This window comes from Coregonus clupeaformis, chromosome 1, assembly GCF_020615455.1.
Source record: "Coregonus clupeaformis isolate EN_2021a chromosome 1, ASM2061545v1, whole genome shotgun sequence".
In the NCBI taxonomy this organism is placed as follows: Eukaryota; Metazoa; Chordata; class Actinopteri; order Salmoniformes; family Salmonidae; genus Coregonus; species Coregonus clupeaformis.
Genome location: NC_059192.1, coordinates 96,633,340 through 96,653,321, shown reverse-complemented (window position 1 = coordinate 96,653,321; position 19,982 = coordinate 96,633,340). Strand labels below are relative to the sequence as shown.

The 19,982-nt window shown below is 42.3% G+C and overlaps 2 protein-coding genes across 3 annotated transcripts in view; both read right to left on the bottom strand.

Annotated features, from left to right (window-relative positions):
* LOC121578032 (phosphatase and actin regulator 2-like) overlaps positions 1-1,071 on the bottom strand; it is an 89,678-nt gene extending 88,607 nt beyond the window's left edge. The window contains exon 1 of the mRNA XM_041892086.1: positions 900-1,071. Coding sequence (XP_041748020.1) covers positions 900-1,032 — 133 coding nt within the window. The 5' untranslated portion in view covers positions 1,033-1,071. The remainder of the gene's footprint in view (positions 1-899) is intronic.
* A 5,377-nt stretch (positions 1,072-6,448) lies between these two features.
* LOC121578021 (conserved oligomeric Golgi complex subunit 2) lies at positions 6,449-19,770 on the bottom strand. Of its 2 annotated transcripts, XM_041892066.2 has the most exons (18): positions 19,517-19,735; positions 19,075-19,236; positions 18,708-18,773; positions 15,471-15,551; positions 15,172-15,275; positions 14,958-15,066; positions 13,821-14,000; positions 13,417-13,541; positions 12,197-12,323; positions 11,873-12,012; positions 11,109-11,170; positions 10,171-10,322; positions 9,751-9,936; positions 9,350-9,422; positions 8,240-8,382; positions 7,919-8,058; positions 7,166-7,346; positions 6,449-6,985 (listed from the first exon to the last, which is right to left on the bottom strand). In XM_041892066.2, the coding sequence occupies exons 1-18, from the start codon at positions 19,571-19,573 to the stop codon at positions 6,878-6,880; spliced, it is 2,196 nt and encodes a 731-aa protein (XP_041748000.2). In that variant the 5' UTR covers positions 19,574-19,735; the 3' UTR covers positions 6,449-6,877. The 2 variants fall into 2 exon arrangements, with proteins under 2 accessions (XP_041748000.2, XP_041748010.2); XM_041892076.2 differs by lacking the exon at positions 6,449-6,985 and having other exon boundaries at positions 7,311-7,503; positions 19,517-19,770.
* Between the last annotated feature and the right edge of the window lie 212 nt (positions 19,771-19,982).

Genomic DNA, 19,982 nt, shown 5'->3' with positions numbered 1-19,982 from the left:
TCTTCCATTCCTGTGGCGGTCCTCATGAGAGCCACTTTCATCATAGCGCTTGATGGTTTTTGCGACTGCACTTGAAGAAACTTTCAAAGTTCTTGAAATTTTCCGTATTGACTGACCTTCATGTCTTAAAGTAATGATGGACTGTTGTTTCTCTTTGCTTATTTGAGCTGTTCTTGCCATAATATGGACTTGGTCTTTTACCAAATAGGGCTATCTTCTGTATACCCCCCCTACCTTGTCACAACACAACTGATTGGCTCCATCGCATCGCATTCCACAAACTACCTTTTAAGAAGGCACACCTGTTAATTGAAATGCATTCCAGGTGACTACTTCATGAAGCTGGTTGAGAGAATGTCAAGAGTTTGCAAAACTGTCATCAAGGCAAAGGATGGCTATATTTTGATTTGTTTAACACTTTTTTGGTTACTACATGATTCCATATGTGTTATTTCATAGTTTTGATGTCTTCACTATTATTCTACAATGTAAAAAATAGTACAAATAAAGAAAAACCCTTGAATGAGTAGGTGTGTCCAAACTTTTGACTGGTACTGTATATAATAATAATGAACTCACAATCAAAATGACTGCATATCCTCATTTGATCATAGAGAGGTGTAGCATAATGCATTCAAAAACTTTTGTGGGAAACTATTATGAATTCTCTGCATGTCAAGCACTGCCATTCAATTTTTTCCAAATATACTTTTAACTAACTCCCCTTTCATCTGTGGTACAACCTTGTAACCCATTTCAGTGTTGTTCATCAAGCGCTATCTTTTTCATTTTGACTGCAATAAATAACGACTATTTAAACTTCAGCAAGCTAAACTAAATTAGGGAAATATGGACGAGGTTATACATATTTGGCGTGTATAGGCTTTTGAAATACTCACCTGAACGTGCACCTCGCAGTCTGAACAATATTCTCGACCTGAAACCAGAAGTGTCACTGTGAGAACGAACTCTGCAAATCGGAGAGAACGTCTTCAAATCGGCGAAACTGTCTTCATTGGCCATCTGATCCATAGAACGCTGAGAGAAATCTATACAGTATTGTGGGGTGTGCAGAAATTGACAGGGGACAGCGACGGCTTTTTAGAAGATCATTATCAGAACCAAACTTCTCTAACAACCCCTCCTCTCTACTTGTTGTTCCGCCCTAGAAGATTGCTGTAAAATTCACTCAATTCACTTTCAATGTGACTTGTACAGAATTTGTCAAAAAAATGTTTAAAAAAAACAAATAAATAAATCTATAGCAACTCCTCTCCTTCACTTGTTGTTCTGCCCTAGAAGATTGTTGTTGATACAGTGATGGGAGTGGACCTGTCCATTCAAAGAACACCTTTACAGAGAATAGCCTGCCTGTCACTGTGTCGGCTATAAAATCATGTTCAGTCGTAATATCTAGATGAATGATAAAGACAAAATAACATAATCCACCATAAACGATTAACATAATCCACCATAACCCAACTTTATATTACAATAATTAAATCAATAAAGGGATTTAGGCCTGCCATTTTATATGTGGTACAGTTTGCCACAAGTGAAGTTACCAAAACAATTCATTTGGTGGCAGTATTGTTTCAGCAAAAAGAGACAGTTATTATTATAACCACTTTGGGTGACTCTTATGGGGGCCCTTCTGGGGCTATTTTACACATTATTTAACAAGTAATGCATTACATGTAGTGGTTGACATTGGCAGTTATTATATCTATAAATAAGATTCGTGTCACAGGAACAAATAATCTGTTAACCCTATGAGTGAAATATGTTTACATAAACCTGTGATAGAGAGCAGAAAGATACTAAACAGTACTTTTACCAACTGTAGTCTACTATGTGAACGCAAATAGACACAAGAGAGAGAATGGAATGAACCTATTGGTACTCTTAGTTTTTTGCAACAATTTGTTTGAATCTAATGGTGATTTAGAGCTTAGAGTAGTTTATCTTCGATGTGTCCCAACAGTCATGTTTGAGCTGGCTGAAGGTGGTGCTGAAACTCAAGACAAGACCCAAGATGGAGGGGTTTCCCTCAAACTCACTGTCCACAGGCCCTTCTTCTTCACTATAGTAGAGGGAAACTCCAATGCCATTCTCATGCTGGGGAAAAAAAGAAACACAACTCTCTAGGGCTTTCTACATCAACATGACAAATCTGTGACCAACTGCAGAAGAATACACATGAAAAAATCCTGGATCAGCAGACTTGCTGGTTTGTACTGACAGATCAATGCAATATTGCATGTTCCCTTACTGGTATGATAATTTATTCCTGGAGTTAAGAATTTACACTGAGTGGCCAGTTTATTAGGGACACCACCCTGTTCACGAAAATGGTTAGCTCCTACAGACAGTGAGTTAGGTGGCTGTGGCTTGCTATATAAAGCAGGCAGACATGCATCGAGGCATTCAGTTACTGTTCGATTGAATGTTAGAATGGGCAAAACTAGTTTCCTAAGAGACTTTGAGCGTGGTATGATCATCGGTGCCAGGCGCGCCGGTCCCAGTATCTCAGAAACGGCTGCCCTCCTGGGCTTTTCACGCACTAGTGTCTAGGGTTTACCGAGAATGGTGTGACAAACAAAAAACATCCAGTCAGCAGCAGTCCTATGGGTGAAAACAGCTAGTTGATGAGAGGTCGAAGGAGAATGGCAAGGATCGTGCAAGCTAACAGGCGGGCCACATACAGGCAAATAACAGCGCAGTACAACAGTGGTGCGCAGAACGCCATCTCAGAATGCACAACTTGTCAGTCCTTACCACGGATGGGCTAATGCAGCAGACGACCACACCGGGTTCCACTCCTATCGGCTAAAAACAAGAAGAAGCGGCTCCAGTGGGCACATGATCACCAACACTGGACAATTGAGGAGAGGAAAAACATCACCTGGTCCCACAAATCCCAGTTCCTGTTGCATCATGCTGATGTCAGAATCAGGATCTGGCATAAGCAGCATGAGTCCATGTCCCATCCTGCCTGGTGTCAACGGTACAGGCTGGTGGAGGTGGTGTAATGGTGTGGGGAATGTTTTCCTGGCACATGTTAGGTCCCTTGATACCAATTGAGCAACGTTTGAATGCCACACCTTGTAGAATCCATGCACCGAAGAATTCAGGCTGTTCTGGAGGCAAAGAGTGTCCGGCCCAGTACTATATGGATGTAACTAATAAACTGGCCACTGAGTGTACATCATGTATCATGTACAGCAGTAGTACAGTAACCTAAGCAGTAATGTATTCACATAGAGCACATTATGCAGATTTGTCTAATGTACATTGTCGATTACAGCAATGTACTGTACGCTATGATAAAGGTAGACAAAGGAAAGCTCTGAATTTGTATATTTCTATTATTCTAAGAGTTTATTTTTGTTTTGTGATTTGTGATTGCAAGAATAGAACAGTTTCTTAATATTGTGGAAATCTCAATTTTTCTTGACAAATCCTTTACAAAAACGTTAATAGCTAGTGACTATATTTATCCTGAGACTTAAAGGTTTAGATAACATGGGGTTAATAATGAACCTCTTCCTAAAACCAGAATGAAAATAATGATGGTTGATCCCTGTCCAGCAAATGAACTGAGTGTCACTGAACTTAGAGAGATGTCTTATTAGGTCACCCCTCATAACAGCTGAACTTAGAGATAGTCTTATTAGGTCACCCCTCATAACAGCTGAACTTAGAGAGATGTCTTATTAGGTCACCCCTCATCAAAGCTGAACTTAGAGAGATGTCTTATTAGGTCACCCCTCATAACAGCTGAACTTAGAGAGATGCCTTATTAGGTCACCCCACATAACAGCTGAACTTAGAGAGATGCCTTATTAGGTCACCCCACATAACAGCTGAACTTAGAGAGATGCCTTATTAGGTCACCCCTCATAACAGCTGAACTTAGAGATATGTCTTATTAGGTCACCCCACATAACAGCTGAACTTAGAGAGATGTCTTATTAGGTCACCCCTCATAACAGCTGAACTTAGAGAGATGCCTTATTAGGTCACCCCTCATAACAGCTAAACTTAGAGAGATGTCTTATTAGGTCACCCCTTATAACAGCTGAACTTAGAGAGATGTCTTATTAGGTCACCCCTCATCAAAGCTGAACTTAGAGAGATGCCTTATTAGGTCACCCCACATAACAGCTGAACTTAGAGAGATGCCTTATTAGGTCACCCCTCATAACAGCTGAACTTAGAGAGATGCCTTATTAGGTCACCCCACATAACAGCTGAACTTAGAGAGATGTCTTATTAGGTCACCCCCTCATAACAGCTGAACTTAGAGAGATGCCTTATTAGGTCACCCCACATAACAGCTGAACTTAGAGAGATGCCTTATTAGGTCACCCCTCATAACAGCTGAACTTAGAGAGATGCCTTATTAGGTCACCCCACATAACAGCTGAACTTAGAGAGATGTCTTATTAGGTCACCCCTCATAACAGCTGAACTTAGAGAGATGCCTTATTAGGTCACCCCACATAACAGCTGAACTTAGAGAGATGTCTTATTAGGTCACCCCTCATAACAGCTGAACTTAGAGAGATGCCTTATTAGGTCACCCCTCATAACAGCTAAACTTAGAGAGATGTCTTATTAGGTCACCCCTTATAACAGCTGAACTTAGAGAGATGTCTTATTAGGTCACCCCTCATCAAAGCTGAACTTAGAGAGATGTCTTATTAGGTCACCCCTCATCAAAGCTGAACTTAGAGAGATGTCTTATTAGGTCACCCCTCATAACAGCTGAACTTAGAGAGATGCCTTATTAGGTCACCCCACATAACAGCTGAACTTAGAGAGATGCCTTATTAGGTCACCCCCTCATAACAGCTGAACTTAGAGAGATGCCTTATTAGGTCACCCCACATAACAGCTGAACTTAGAGAGATGTCTTATTAGGTCACCCCTCATAACAGCTGAACTTAGAGAGATGCCTTATTAGGTCACCCCACATAACAGCTGAACTTAGAGAGATGCCTTATTAGGTCACCCCTCATAACAGCTGAACTTAGAGAGATGCCTTATTAGGTCACCCCACATAACAGCTGAACTTAGAGAGATGTCTTATTAGGTCACCCCTCATAACAGCTGAACTTAGAGAGATGCCTTATTAGGTCACCCCACATAACAGCTGAACTTAGAGAGATGTCTTATTAGGTCACCCCTCATAACAGCTGAACTTAGAGAGATGCCTTATTAGGTCACCCCACATAACAGCTGAACTTAGAGAGATGCCTTATTAGGTCACCCCTCATAACAGCTGAACTTAGAGAGATGCCTTATTAGGTCACCCCACATAACAGCTGAACTTAGAGAGATGTCTTATTAGGTCACCCCTCATAACAGCTGAACTTAGAGAGATGCCTTATTAGGTCACCCCACATAACAGCTGAACTTAGAGAGATGTCTTATTAGGTCACCCCTCATAACAGCTGAACTTAGAGAGATGCCTTATTAGGTCACCCCCTCATAACAGCTAAACTTAGAGAGATGTCTTATTAGGTCACCCCTTATAACAGCTGAACTTAGAGAGATGTCTTATTAGGTCACCCCTCATCAAAGCTGAACTTAGAGAGATGTCTTATTAGGTCACCCCTCATCAAAGCTGAACTTAGAGAGATGTCTTATTAGGTCACCCCTCATAACAGCTGAACTTAGAGAGATGCCTTATTAGGTCACCCCACATAACAGCTGAACTTAGAGAGAATGCCTTATTAGGTCACCCCTCATAACAGCTGAACTTAGAGAGATGCCTTATTAGGTCACCCCACATAACAGCTGAACTTAGAGAGATGTCTTATTAGGTCACCCCTCATAACAGCTGAACTTAGAGAGATGCCTTATTAGGTCACCCCACATAACAGCTGAACTTAGAGAGATGCCTTATTAGGTCACCCCTCATAACAGCTGAACTTAGAGAGATGCCTTATTAGGTCACCCCACATAACAGCTGAACTTAGAGAGATGTCTTATTAGGTCACCCCTCATAACAGCTGAACTTAGAGAGATGCCTTATTAGGTCACCCCACATAACAGCTGAACTTAGAGAGATGTCTTATTAGGTCACCCCTCATAACAGCTGAACTTAGAGAGATGTCTTATTAGGTCACCCCTCATCAAAGCTGAACTTAGAGAGATGTCTTATTAGGTCACCCCTCATAACAGCTGAACTTAGAGAGATGCCTTATTAGGTCACCCCTCATCAAAGCTGAACTTAGAGAGATGTCTTATTAGGTCACCCATCATAACAGCTAAACTTAGAGAGATGTCTTATTAGGTCACCTCTCATAACAGCTGAACTTAGAGAGATGTCTTATTAGGTCACCCCTCATCAAAGCTGAACTTAGAGAGGTCTTATTAGGTCACCCCTCATCACAGCTGGACTTGAATTACATTTACACAACATACAAGAATCCAAAGCTTGTATTACCAAGGTTATTACAACTTTGATTCATTTTATTTAAAATGTACAATATCTATCTCATCCTTCACCAACTCTGTTCACCATGTACAATATATTTATTATTCACCAGAAACGTTAAGACCAGAAAGCTGCCATGGTCTACCTTTTGCCAGTATATCTTTTGTATGATGACATAACTCGCATTCTTGAACTTACAGTGAATTCTCAGGTGGCATAGAGGGTTAGGGTTAGCCCCCTTTGACCCCATTAAGTTAGACAGTCAGGGGGCCAGTAGGAAATATTTCATTGCCATTGTAAAATGACATGTAGAAATTGTCCTGATCTCAATACCATGTGATCAGTGTTGAACATAATAAGACCCAGTCCCTCATGGTGCTTTCTTCCTCCCAACTACGAGCATACAGGTACATTCAGATCGGTGCTGGATTATGGTCCAGCCTGCTCTGACGGAGACACATCCTGTGCTCCTTGGACCAAGTCATTTAGTGTTGAGAACATGGTGATGTCGGCAGGCTGCAGACCCATCTTCTGAATCTATCATGGGAAACAAACATCAATATGGTATTAGAATTTCACAACAATCATTCTGGGGATTTTCCAGACATGCCTTCCTTCCCTCCCACTGTTTGAGTTAAACAAAGACTGTCTTTCTAAAACATATTCAAAGGACAACTACAAGATACGGTTGGTGTTCTCTAACAGGGGGAACCCTACCTGCTCTCCCAGGTACTCCACATCCAAGGCCAGCTGCAGGCGGATCTTGCTGTCGTCCGTGGGGCCTCCGGTGGTTCCTGTCATGTTGGTGGTCACTGTTTTCCTCGCTTGCTTCAGTCTCTTTAAACTCTCCTCCATTTTTTTCACAGAACTCAAAACATCTGATATGGTTTCAAAATATCTGCCCAAAGTCAAGATGGAAAATGACAAGACTTCTGTGCTTGGTGGAGCAGAACAAAATGCTACTGAAGTTAGTGAGGTTGACTGCCCTTGAATTCAATTCAATTGTTAGTTGGTGTCCTTGTGTGGTGCCATTCTTAAGACAAAACATTGTGACCCTAGAGAGAGCAAGCAGAAGACTACGCCTAAGATTTTATTAAATATTATTTTAACACGATACAAGGACTAAAAACTAAGGCATGCATTCAATGTAGAATATTTCTATGTGGACCAGAATTAGCCTTACAAGATCTCCTAACCCATTCAGCAGTCTCCAGTATACTGTAGTTAAGTGTTTCCCCAATCCAGTCCTCCAGTACCCTCAACAGCACCCCCAACAGTACATATTTTTGTTGTGGCTGGTACAAGCACACCGGATTCTACTTGTCAACAAGTTAAATCAGGTGTTTTTGTCAGGGGCTACAACATAAGCGTGTGCTGTTGGAGGTGCTGTTGGAGGTACTGGAGGAATGTAGAGTAGCACTGCTTTAGTTGCCTACACAGGAAGTCTAACAGACAGTAGAGTGTCCCTACCTGTGAGTGCAGTCATTGAGTGTGACCTGTAGCCAGTCCTGGGCGATGGAGGGCTTCACCATGTCTTTGGAGTCGCTCAGGAGCTGGTGCAGCGGCCGCAGGGCGTTGTCCATGTAGGCAGAGGCTCTGGAGGGCACTTCCTATACAGGGGATGAAGAACAGGCACGTTTCAAGCCTGTGAGTGTGGAAGTGTAGTGCACTCGTCAACAATTTGGTACTGTACAGCAGATGTTCTCTAATCATCTCAGCAACGTTGAAGCCTAATGGGAGCACTTTTCCATTGTTCTGAGAGGATGGGGCCTGAGGGGCGGGCCGTCTCACCTTGTTGGTCCTGCGGTACAGTCGGGGGACTTCAGAGGCACTCTTCAGGAAGCGGAAGCACCTCTCGGTTAAATGCTGAGTCATCTTGCTGTTCAGGGTGGGAATGCAGCCAGACAGGGAGGCTTTGGAGTCTTCTAGGGCCTCTGGAGAGAGAACACAAGGCAGGGAGGGACACTTGTCAAAAAGGCAAACAAAAGGCAATATATCAGAGTTCAACACCATAGTGCACACAAAGCTCATCACTAAGCTAAGAACCCTGGGACTAAACACCTCCCTCTGCAACTGGATCCTGGACTTCCTGACGGGCCACCCCCAGGTGGTAAGGGTAGGTAACAACACATCTGCCATGCTGATCCTCAACACTGGGGCGCCTCAGGAGTGCATGCTTAGTCCCCTCCTGTACTCCCTGTTCACCCAACACTGCGTGGCCAAGCACGACTTCAACACCATCATTAAGTTTGCAGGCGACACAACAATGGTAGGCCTGATCACCGAAAACGTTGAGACAGCCTATAGGGAGGAGGTCAGAGACCTGGCAGTGTGGTGCCAGGATAACAACCTCTCCCTCAACGTGAGCAAGACAAAGGAGAGGATCGTGGACTACAGGAAAAGGAGGGTCTAGGTCCAAAAGGATCCTTAACAGCTTCTACCCCAAGCCATTAGACTGCTGAACAATTAATAAAATGGCCACCCAGACTATTTACATTGACACCCCCCCCCCACATCTATGCATAGTCACTTTACCCCTACCTACATGTACAAATTACCTCGACTAACCTGTACCCCCGCACATTGACTCGGAACCGGTAACCCCTGTATACAGCCTCGTTATTGTTATTTTGTGTTACTTTATATTTATTTTTGTACTTTATTTTATTTAGTAAATATTTAACTCTATTTCTTTAACTGCATTATTGGTTAAGGGCTTGTAAGTAAGCATTTCACGGTAAGGTCTACACCGGTTGTATTCGGCGCATGTGACAAATAACATTTGATTTGATATCAACTAACTTGCAGTAAGAGCTGATAGAATAAGTATCATGATTGAACACTGTCTGGAACAACGTATCAATGTGTGCATTTAATCTTTCAAGCACGATGCTGACATACCTGCAACAATTACAAAGTTGTTGTACCCAATGACCTCCAGTCTCTGCTTAATCATCTCAGAAAGTTCCGGAATCTGTGAGAAAGGCAAACTTTTAATAGTAGCGAAAACTATGAACAAATAATAAGGTTCATGCAATAGCATGTCTAATGTTGCCTAACCCGAAAAGCTATGGTTAAAATTAAAAACCACATTATTAAAGAAATGTGTCATTTCTGTTTGGCTTCTTGGAAGGTAAATACAGTACAAACCTGCATTGGCTTGTTGTGATTGGTCCATATCACTACCTAGTCTTGTGATTGGTCAATATGACTACCTAGTCTTGTAGTTACCCCATATCACTACCTGGTCTTGTAGTTGGTCCATATGACTACCTGGTCTTGTAGTTGGTCCATATGACTACCTGGTCTTGTAGTTGGTCCACATCAGAGGCTATAAAGACCAGCTGTTTGGTGGAGAGGGTTGCTGGGCTGCCGTTCTCGCTGCCCCCATCATCCTGAGAGGTGCGACTGGACGTGGAGGAGGCGGAGCTGGGGAGGAGCCTCACGGGGTCTTTACTGACCTCCGTGGAGGGAGATTTTGTCAGAATCTAGGAGACAGGGTACAGGGTACAGAAACACCAATCATGACAACTTAATAGGACCAGCGTTTCCTTTTATAGTATTCACATTTTCATTCCTGCTGCTTTAAAATACTGGAATACTGACACTGCAGGCTACGTTGAACACTAGATTAATAGAGGTATCACTGAATCTATAGACACTACGCACACTAGCATTAATATTGTAGTGGAAAGGTTGGGTTGCCATGTTGGAGGGTGTACCTCAGTGAGGAACTTGGAGTAGCGTGAGATGAGCTGCAGGGTGAGCTTCCAGAAGCGGTGAGCCAGTGGAGGCAGGTAGACCTTCTCCGCCCAGCACCTGACCAAGCTGTTCCACAGCATCTGGGATACCAGCAGGTGATAGGAGCTGCCCGCTGAGGAACAGAGTGTGTAGGGAGGGGGAGAGTGTGTAGGGAGGGGGAGAGTGTGTAGGGAGGGGGAGAGTGTGTAGGGAGGGGGAGAGTGTGTAGGGAGGGGGAGAGTGTGTAGGGAGGAACAGAGTGTGTAGGGAGGGGGAGAGTGTGTATGGAGGGGGAGAGTGTGTATGGAGGGGGAGAGTGTGTATGGAGGGGGAGAGTGTGTAGGGAGGAACAGAGTGTGTAGGGAGGGGGAGAGTGTGTAGGGAGGGGGAGAGTGTGTAGGGAGGGGGAGAGTGTGTAGGGAGGAACAGAGTGTGTAGGGAGGGGGAGAGTGTGTAGGGAGGAACAGAGTGTGTAGGGAGGAACAGAGTGTGTAGGGAGGAACAGAGTGTGTAGGGAGGGGGGAGTGTGTAGGGAGGGGGAGAGTGTGTAGGGAGGGGGAGAGTGTGTAGGGAGGAACAGAGTGTGTAGGGAGGGGGAGAGTGTGTAGGGAGGAACAGAGTGTGTAGGGAGGGGGAGAGTGTGTAGGGAGGGGGAGAGTGTGTAGGGAGGGGGAGAGTGTGTAGGGAGGAACAGTGTGTGTAGGGAGGGGGAGAGTGTGTAGGGAGGGGGAGAGTGTGTAGGGCGGAACAGTGTGTGTAGGGAGGGGGAGAGTGTGTAGGGAGGGGGAGAGTGTGTAGGGAGGGGGAGAGTGTGTATGGAGGAAGGAAATGTTTGAAGCCATCAGGTAATATTGTATTTTATGGTAATGATTAATAAAATATATCCATTCATATATTACAGTTGGATATAGGTACTAACCTGGTGCTGCCTCTAACCCATCAGCAATGGCATTCTCTAAACATGCAGCAATTTCCTTGTACCTGTGACAGAGATGGGGAACAACAGGTCAATGCGTGGCTGTTGAACATGTATAAGCTAGCTTGCTGTTCTATGAGCAAAACAGTTGGAATTGATCAAAAACATGTTGTTGTTTTTTTGACACAATGTGGAATATGTGCAGCATGATGGAGATTCCATTGTAAAATGTGCCGGGCTGGATGACAAACAGTGCAAGGCACAGAGTCCAACAACCTTCACGTTGACTCTAAAGAGGATCAATATTCCCTTAGAGAGAACATTCATCAGGCCTTACGCAAAAAGCCAGACTTGTGTTGGACACAGCGCTAAAGTACCTCTCAAATCTGACAACATATTATGACACATTGCCCATAAATATCCTCTTCTTATCTGTAACAAGATATCATGTTGACAGCACAATATCCAGGAAGTAAAATTGATGACTGGACATCAGTAGGGTAGGTGACAACTATAAAGGGAGCAAAATCCAAAGCTTTTTTTGTTGTAGATATTCTTGTTAATAGATTTCAGAATACATAAATTCATGCAAGTTTAAAAAATAAAATGAATGAAATAAAAGGGAAACACCCCCTGCCAGGGAGGTTACCACAGCATATCAGTTCTGACAGCACTGTGGAGTTGTTGTGTGGACACTACTGTAATACATAACTGAGTCAGTACAGGAAACACGAAGGTCAAAGGTCATAGAGCACACAGCTATTCACCTGAGCTGGAAGTAGACAGGTAGGTTCCACTTGTTGTGGAAGCTCTGATAGGAGGAATGAGCTCTCAGTCTCCTCACACTGGCTTGGGAGCCACACTGCCTCTCAAATTTCCTCACAAAGTCCACGCTAATGGTGTACCTCTGCAAAATAGATACAGACTTGAACCGAATGAGAATGTGGTCTCCCTCTCCTACTTATAGAGAGTAGGACTTCTCAGGGTCAGCGTTTCCCCTACTATTGTATTTCCAAGCTCTGTTGGAAAAATGTGTTTGATTTGACAGTTTTGATACCAGAGGAACATGATTGGGTAGTTAGAGTACGTACATCATAAAAGGTGTCAGGGTTGCCCGCGTTGAAGAGAGATGGGATTCTTTCCTCGATACCTTTGATGATTTCCGGCCACACTGAGTTCACCAAGAAGTCGTATCCCGGCACTATGTCTGCCTTCTCACTGGACAGACAGCAGAGAGCAAAGACATGAGAAAGAACAAACTTGTACTTTCTAGGTTATGAATGTGTAACTAATATTCTACCATGTACTTTCTAGGTTATGAACGTGTAACTACCATTCTACCATGTACTTTCTAGGTTATGAATGTGTAACTAATATTCTACCATGTACTTTCTAGGTTATGAACGTGTAACTACCATTCTACCATGTACTTTCTAGGTTATGAATGTGTAACTACCATTCTACCATGTACTTTCTAGGTTATGTGTAACTACCATTCTACCATGTACTTTCTAGGTTATGAATGTGTAACTAATATTCTACCATGTACTTTCTAGGTTATGAATGTGTAACTAATATTCTACCATGTACTTTCTAGGTTATGAATGTGTAACTAATATTCTACCATGTACTTTGTAGGTTATGAATGTGTAACTAATATTCTACCATGTACTTTGTAGGTTATGAATGTGTAACTACCATTCTACCATGTACTTTCTAGGTTATGAATGTGTAACTACCATTCTACCATGTACTTTCTAGGTTATGAATGTGTAACTAATATTCTACCATGTACTTTCCAGGTTATGAATGTGTAACTACCATTCTACCATGTACTTTCTAGGTTATGAATGTGTAACTACCATTCTACCATGTACTTTCTAGGTTATGAATGTGTAACTAATATTCTACCATGTACTTTCCAGGTTATGAATGTGTAACTACCATTCTACCATGTACTTTCTAGGTTATGAATGTGTAACTAATATTCTACCATGTACTTTCTAGGTTATTAATGTGTAACTACCATTCTACCATGTACTTTCCAGGTTATGAATGTGTAACTACCATTCTACCATGTACTTTCCAGGTTATGAATGTGTAACTACCATTCTACCATGTACTTTCCAGGTTATGAATGTGTAACTACCATTCTACCATGTACTTTCCAGGTTATGAATGTGTAACTACCATTCTACCATGTACTTTCCAGGTTATGAATGTGTAACTACCATTCTACCATGTACTTTCTTATATCTGAAGGGAGAGGAGCCTCTAGAACATTGACTTCGTGATCAGCTATGGCGCGTACCTTGAAATGGCCATTCCAGTCACCTCGCGCAGCAGTCTACAGTGATGTGGCACAAATTCTAGGAGCTTGGTGTACATTATCTTAAGGCCATTGGGGGTGGACTTGACCAACTGTTCAACGATGACCTGTCGATAACAAAATAGTAACTGAAGTACTGTTTCTATAGAGAGGGAAACATGGATTTCATCTCTGAAGCAGAACACAGTACATAAAGTTCTTGAACTGTCCAATTCTGCATCAGTTCGCAAAGATATTGGTGAGCTGGGCACTAAGAGCCATTTTTTTTTGTCCAGGATCAATCTGGGTACGGGACACCAGCCCTAAATTCTGTATATCTCTCTCTCTCTATATATATATATATATATCCCTCTAATCCTGACAGTTTCGATGAAACACAACCTCACCTCGTCCATGTAGGGCTTGACCAGGACTTGTCCCACCAGAGACTCTGCGTCCCTGGTTTTGTCGATGGTGGCGTAGGTGCGTAGACAGTGACGCACAATGTCCACGTTGGAGGTCTGGAGGCCCTGTATAAGGAGCCCCTCCAAAGACTGCTGTAGCATGGACGTGATGCCAGAAATACGCTACAACACAAGTCGTACACAGACACAGTGTCAGTAAAGTGATGTTTACAATGGACAGGCATGGGCAGACAGTGTCAGTAAATGGATGTTTACAATGGACAGGCATGGACAGACACAGTGTTAGTAAAGTGATGTTTACAAAGGACAGGCATATGGACAGACACAGTGTCAATAAAGGGACGTTTACAATGGACAGGCATGGACAGACACAGTGTCAGTAAAGAGATGTTTACAATGGACAGGCATGGATAGGCATACACAGGCATGGACAGACACAGTGTCAGTAAAGTGATGTTTACAATGGACAGGCATGGACAGACACAGTGTCAGTAAAGGGATGTTTACAATGGACAGGCATGGACAGCCATGGACAGACACAGTGTCAGTAAAGGGATGTTTACAATGGACAGGCATGGACAGACACAGTGTCAGTAAAGTGATGTTTACAATGGACAGGCATATGGATAGACACAGTGTCAGTAAAGGGACGTTTACAATGGGCAGGCATGGACAGACACAGTGTCAGTAAAGGATGTTTACAATGGACAGGCATGGACAGGCATGGACAGACACAGTGTCAGTAAAGGGACGTTTACAATGGGCAGGCATGGACAGACACAGTGTCAGTAAAGGATGTTTACAATGGACAGGCATGGACAGGCATGGACAGACACAGTGTCAGTAAAGGGACGTTTACAATGGACAGGCATGGACAGACACAGTGTCAGTAAAGGATGTTTACAATGGACAGGCATGGACAGACACAGTGTCAGTAAAGGGACGTTTACAATGGACAGGCATGGACAGACACAGTGTCAGTAAAGGGACGTTTACAATGGGCAGGCTTGGGCAGGCATGGCCATTTTCAACCATTAACCTTAGTCTAGTTTGTGTACTGAAAATCAACTCCACAAATCCAATGGGGCCGTCAGTGTTGAATGATGTGACTGGACATACAGGCCTGACTTTGTCCAGCAGGGGCATGCCCTTGCTTTGGACAGCATAGAACTGCAGCTGGTTGAACTCTGTGGCAATCCGCTCCAGAATCTGGCCAGCTAAGAGAGGACTACAAAGCAAAAGAAACTTCATCATTAACTGAGATGCATCAGTATGGTAAATAGACTATATGTCAAATCAGCAAAAAGCTGATGCAATCATTTTTTAAACGTACCTGCTTATCTCAAGAGATGTCGAGTCTTTTGAATTTTGAGAATGTAGGATTTTTTCAATCTTCTCTACTGATCGAACAACTTGTATGAGTCTCATGACATTCATCTTGTTTACAGAAACAAAACAAAAAAAGAGAAATATGACAGTTTAAAGAAACTCGTCTAACTTTTCTTTGAATCATAATCTTTGTCTAAATAATTGCAAAAGTGTAAGCATCTCTAGCATCCAGCTAAACACATACAAATGAATGTTACAGAAAAAATGAATGTTTGAAATGGTAGACATATAAGGTTAACAAACCTTTTTGTTTTGCAAGTCATCTTGCTTGGATAGCTGGTTGTCAACGGCTTGGACCACCTCACTTACAGATGTTCTCAAGCTCTGAGAAGTAAAGGGAGACCAACACAACACACAGAAATAGGACCACATGTGTGACCAAGTAACAGAAATAGGACAACATGTGTGACCAAGTCAACAGAAATAGGACAACATGTGTGACCAAGTCAACAGAAATAGGACAACGTGTGACCAAGTCAACAGAAATAGGACAACATATGTGACCAAGTCAACAGAAATAGGACAACATGTGTGACCAAGTCAACAGAAATAGGACAACATGTGTGACCAAGTCAACAGAAATAGGACAACATGTGTGACCAAGTCAACAGAAATAGCACAACGTGTGTGACCAAGTCAACAGAAATAGCACAACGTGTGTGACCATGTCAACAGAAATAGGACAATGTGTGTGACCATGTCAACAGAAATAGGACAACATGTGTGACCAAGTCAACAGAAATAGGACAACATGTGTGACCAAGTCAACAGAAATAGGACAACGTGTGTGACCAAGTCAACAGAAATAGGACAACGTGTGTGACCAAGTCAACAGAAATAGGACAACGTGTGTGACCATTTCAACAGAAATAGGACAACGTGTGTGACCATGTCAACAGAAATAGGACAACGTGTGACCAAGTCAACAGAAATAGGACAACATGTGTGACCAAGTCAACAGAAATAGGACAACATGTGTGACCAAGTCAACAGAAATAGGACAACATGTGTGACCAAGTCAACAGAAATAGGACAACATGTGTGACCAAGTCAACAGAAATAGGACAACATGTGTGACCATGTCAACAGAAATAGGACAACATGTGTGACCAAGTCAACAGAAATAGGACAACGTGTGTGACCATGTCAACAGAAATAGGACAACGTGTGTGACCAAGTCAACAGAAATAGGACAACGTGTGACCAAGTCAACAGAAATAGGACAACATGTGTGACCAAGTCAACAGAAATAGGACAACATGTGTGACCAAGTCAACAGAAATAGGACAACATGTGTGACCAAGTCAACAGAAATAGGACAACATGTGTGACCAAGTCAACAGAAATAGGACAACATGTGTGACCATGTCAACAGAAATAGGACAACATGTGTGACCAAGTCAACAGAAATAGGACAACATGTGTGACCAAGTCAACAGAAATAGGACAACATGTGTGACCAAGTCAACAGAAATAGGACAACATGTGTGATCAAGTCAACAGAAATAGGACAACATGTGTGACCAAGTCAACAGAAATAGGACAACATGTGTGACCAAGTCAACAGAAATAGGACAACGTGTGTGACCAAGTCAACAGAAATAGGACAACGTGTGTGACCAAGTCAACAGAAATAGGACAACGTGTGTGACCATTTCAACAGAAATAGGACAACGTGTGTGACCATGTCAACAGAAATAGGACAACGTGTGACCAAGTCAACAGAAATAGGACAACATGTGTGACCAAGTCAACAGAAATAGGACAACATGTGTGACCAAGTCAACAGAAATAGGACAACATGTGTGACCAAGTCAACAGAAATAGGACAACATGTGTGACCAAGTCAACAGAAATAGGACAACATGTGTGACCATGTCAATAGAAATAGGACAATGTGTGTGACCATGTCAACAGAAATAGGACAACATGTGTGACCAAGTCAACAGAAATAGGACAACATGTGTGACCAAGTCAACAGAAATAGGACAACATGTGTGACCATGTCAACAGAAATAGGACAACATGTGTGACCAAGTCAACAGAAATAGGACAACATGTGTGACCAAGTCAACAGAAATAGGACAACATGTGTGACCAAGTCAACAGAAATAGGACAACATGTGTGATCAAGTCAACAGAAATAGGACAACGTGTGTGACCATGTCAACAGAAATAGGACAACGTGTGTGACTGACCATGTCAACAGAAATAGGACAACGTGTGTGACCATGTCAACAGAAATAGGACAACGTGTGTGACCAAGTCAACAGAAATAGGACAGCATGTGTGACCAAGTCAACAGAAATAGGACAACATGTGTGACCAAGTCAACAGAAATAGGACAACATGTGTGACCAAGTCAACAGAAATAGGACAACGTGTGTGACCATGTCAACAGAAATAAGACAACGTGTGTGACCATGTCAACAGAAATAGGACAACGTGTGTGACCAAGTCAACAGAAATCGGACAACATGTGTGACCAAGTCAACAGAAATCGGACAACATGTGTGACCAAGTCAACAGAAATAGGACAACATGTGTGACCAAGTCAACAGAAATAGGACAACATGTGTGACCAAGTCAACAGAAATAGGACAACATGTGTGACCAAGTCAACAGAAATAGGACAACATGTGTGACCAAGTCAACAGAAATAGGACAACATGTGTGACCAAGTCAACAGAAATAGGACAACATGTGTGACCAAGTCAACAGAAATAGGACAACATGTGTGATCAAGTCAACAGAAATAGGACAACATGTGTGATCAAGTCAACAGAAATAGGACAACATGTGTGACCATGTCAACAGAAATAGGACAACGTGTGTGACCAAGTCAACAGAAATAGGACAACGTGTGTGACCATGTCAACAGAAATAGGACAACGTGTGTGACCAAGTCAACAGAAATAGGACAACGTGTGACCAAGTCAACAGAAATAGGACAACATGTGTGACCATGTCAACAGAAATAGGACAACATGTGTGACCAAGTCAACAGAAATAGGACAACATGTGTGACCAAGTCAACAGAAATAGGACAACATGTGTGACCATGTCAACAGAAATAGGACAACATGTGTGACCAAGTCAACAGAAATAGGACAGCATGTGACCATGTCAACAGAAATAGGACAACGTGTGTGACCATGTCAACAGAAATAGGACAACGTGTGACCATGTCAACAGACATAGGACAACATGTGTGACCAAGTCAACAGAAATAGGACAACATGTGTGACCAAGTCAACAGAAATAGGACAACATGTGTGACCATGTCAACAGAAATAGGACAACATGTGTGACCAAGTCAACAGAAATAGGACAACATGTGTGACCATGTCAACAGAAATAGGACAACATGTGTGACCATGTCAACAGAAATAGGACAACATGTGTGACCAACTCAACAGAAATGAAGGTGAATCCAATTTATCATAATATGAAAAAAATTGAGTGAAACAGAACACCTACCAGCACCTCTTCACGCAACTGACCCAGTGGTACTGATAGCTGGTTCAGGACTTTGTCCATTCCAACCTAAATAGATTATATCCATTATTATCTAACTACTGTAGCTATTAGGTCTATTTGACATGTAAAAGTCCTGATCCTAGCTGGAGCAACTGTTTGGAAGAACAAACTGACATCATCATCACATCTATTTAGATTGCTACATCGATATTGAGCAGATTCCTGCTGTTGCTCTCAGTTGCTCCTAGTTTTTTTTTTTTTTTATATCATCGTAAAATATGATTGCTATCTTGTTATTTGGCTGAGAATGCATGGTTGCAAACATTCATTAATGCAGCTTATGAACGTGTCAGCCATAGGAACTCACCAGATTGGTGGAGAGGTTGACAAAGTCGGCATAGTCTTTGTTGATGAGCTCAACCATGGCTGTTTTGAGCTGTTTGTAATACATCTCAAGATCCTCGCGCATCTCCTCCAGTTGGACATGCTTTCTGCAATCTGCAACAAACTGATCCACGTCGAAATCATCCTGAATGCAACAGAAGAAGAAAACATGCCATGATTGATCATGTAGTTAGTTAGCTAGCTAGCTAAAATGATGCAAATTATGTCCAGCAGAAACTAACTTGCTAACTGCTTGCCATTTCTAATCGGGTATGAACAGTTTGATGAAGAAGATAGATAAATACTAGCAGACAAACTTATATAATTCGTGTCATAACAAGTGATGAAGCCAGTTTGGCTGATCACTGCTATCTAACCTATGGCATTGCTAGCCAGCTAGCTAGTTTCAAAAGTCAAATTCTTACCTTCATAAACACGTCCTTGTCGAAACACAGAGAATCCGGCCCCTTTGGCAGATTCATATTTCTTGTGTACTATCCTTGAAATCAGAAAAGGCTGGACATGTAGTTATAATATAAAGTAACAAAGGTCTATAAATACTTTCTGTAGAATGACAGAGGGGAGAAGACTCATATTATACTTCCGCAAACATGGCAGGGTACCACACCAAAAAGCAAGATGACTTCCGCGAACCAGTCTACTGCACCCCCCACAGGCACCAAGGAGAGCGCTGCTTGGTTTATTCTAAATATGGTGGTCTTAAAAATACAAATCCTGTCCTGCTGTTGCTTTCCTTTCCACATAATATCATTAAACGTTTTCAAAACTGATTTGAAAGAGTTCCTGTAATTACATTGTCTGAATAAACGAATGCATTAATAATAAATGAATAAACGAAAGCATTAGTCATACATGTGTTTTATATTCGTA

Excerpts from the sequence above, each read along its gene's own strand:
- LOC121578021 (XM_041892066.2), bottom strand. The coding sequence starts at position 19,573 with ATGAATCTGCCAAAGGGGCCGGATTCTCTGTGTTTCGACAAGGACGTG. Across the intron at positions 18,774-19,074 it reads TCAACCTCTCCACCAATCTG|GTTGGAATGGACAAAGTCCT; the intron begins GTGAGTTCCTAT and ends TAATCTATTTAG. Across the intron at positions 9,937-10,170 it reads ACTCCAAGTTCCTCACTGAG|ATTCTGACAAAATCTCCCTC; the intron begins GTACACCCTCCA and ends CCTGTCTCCTAG.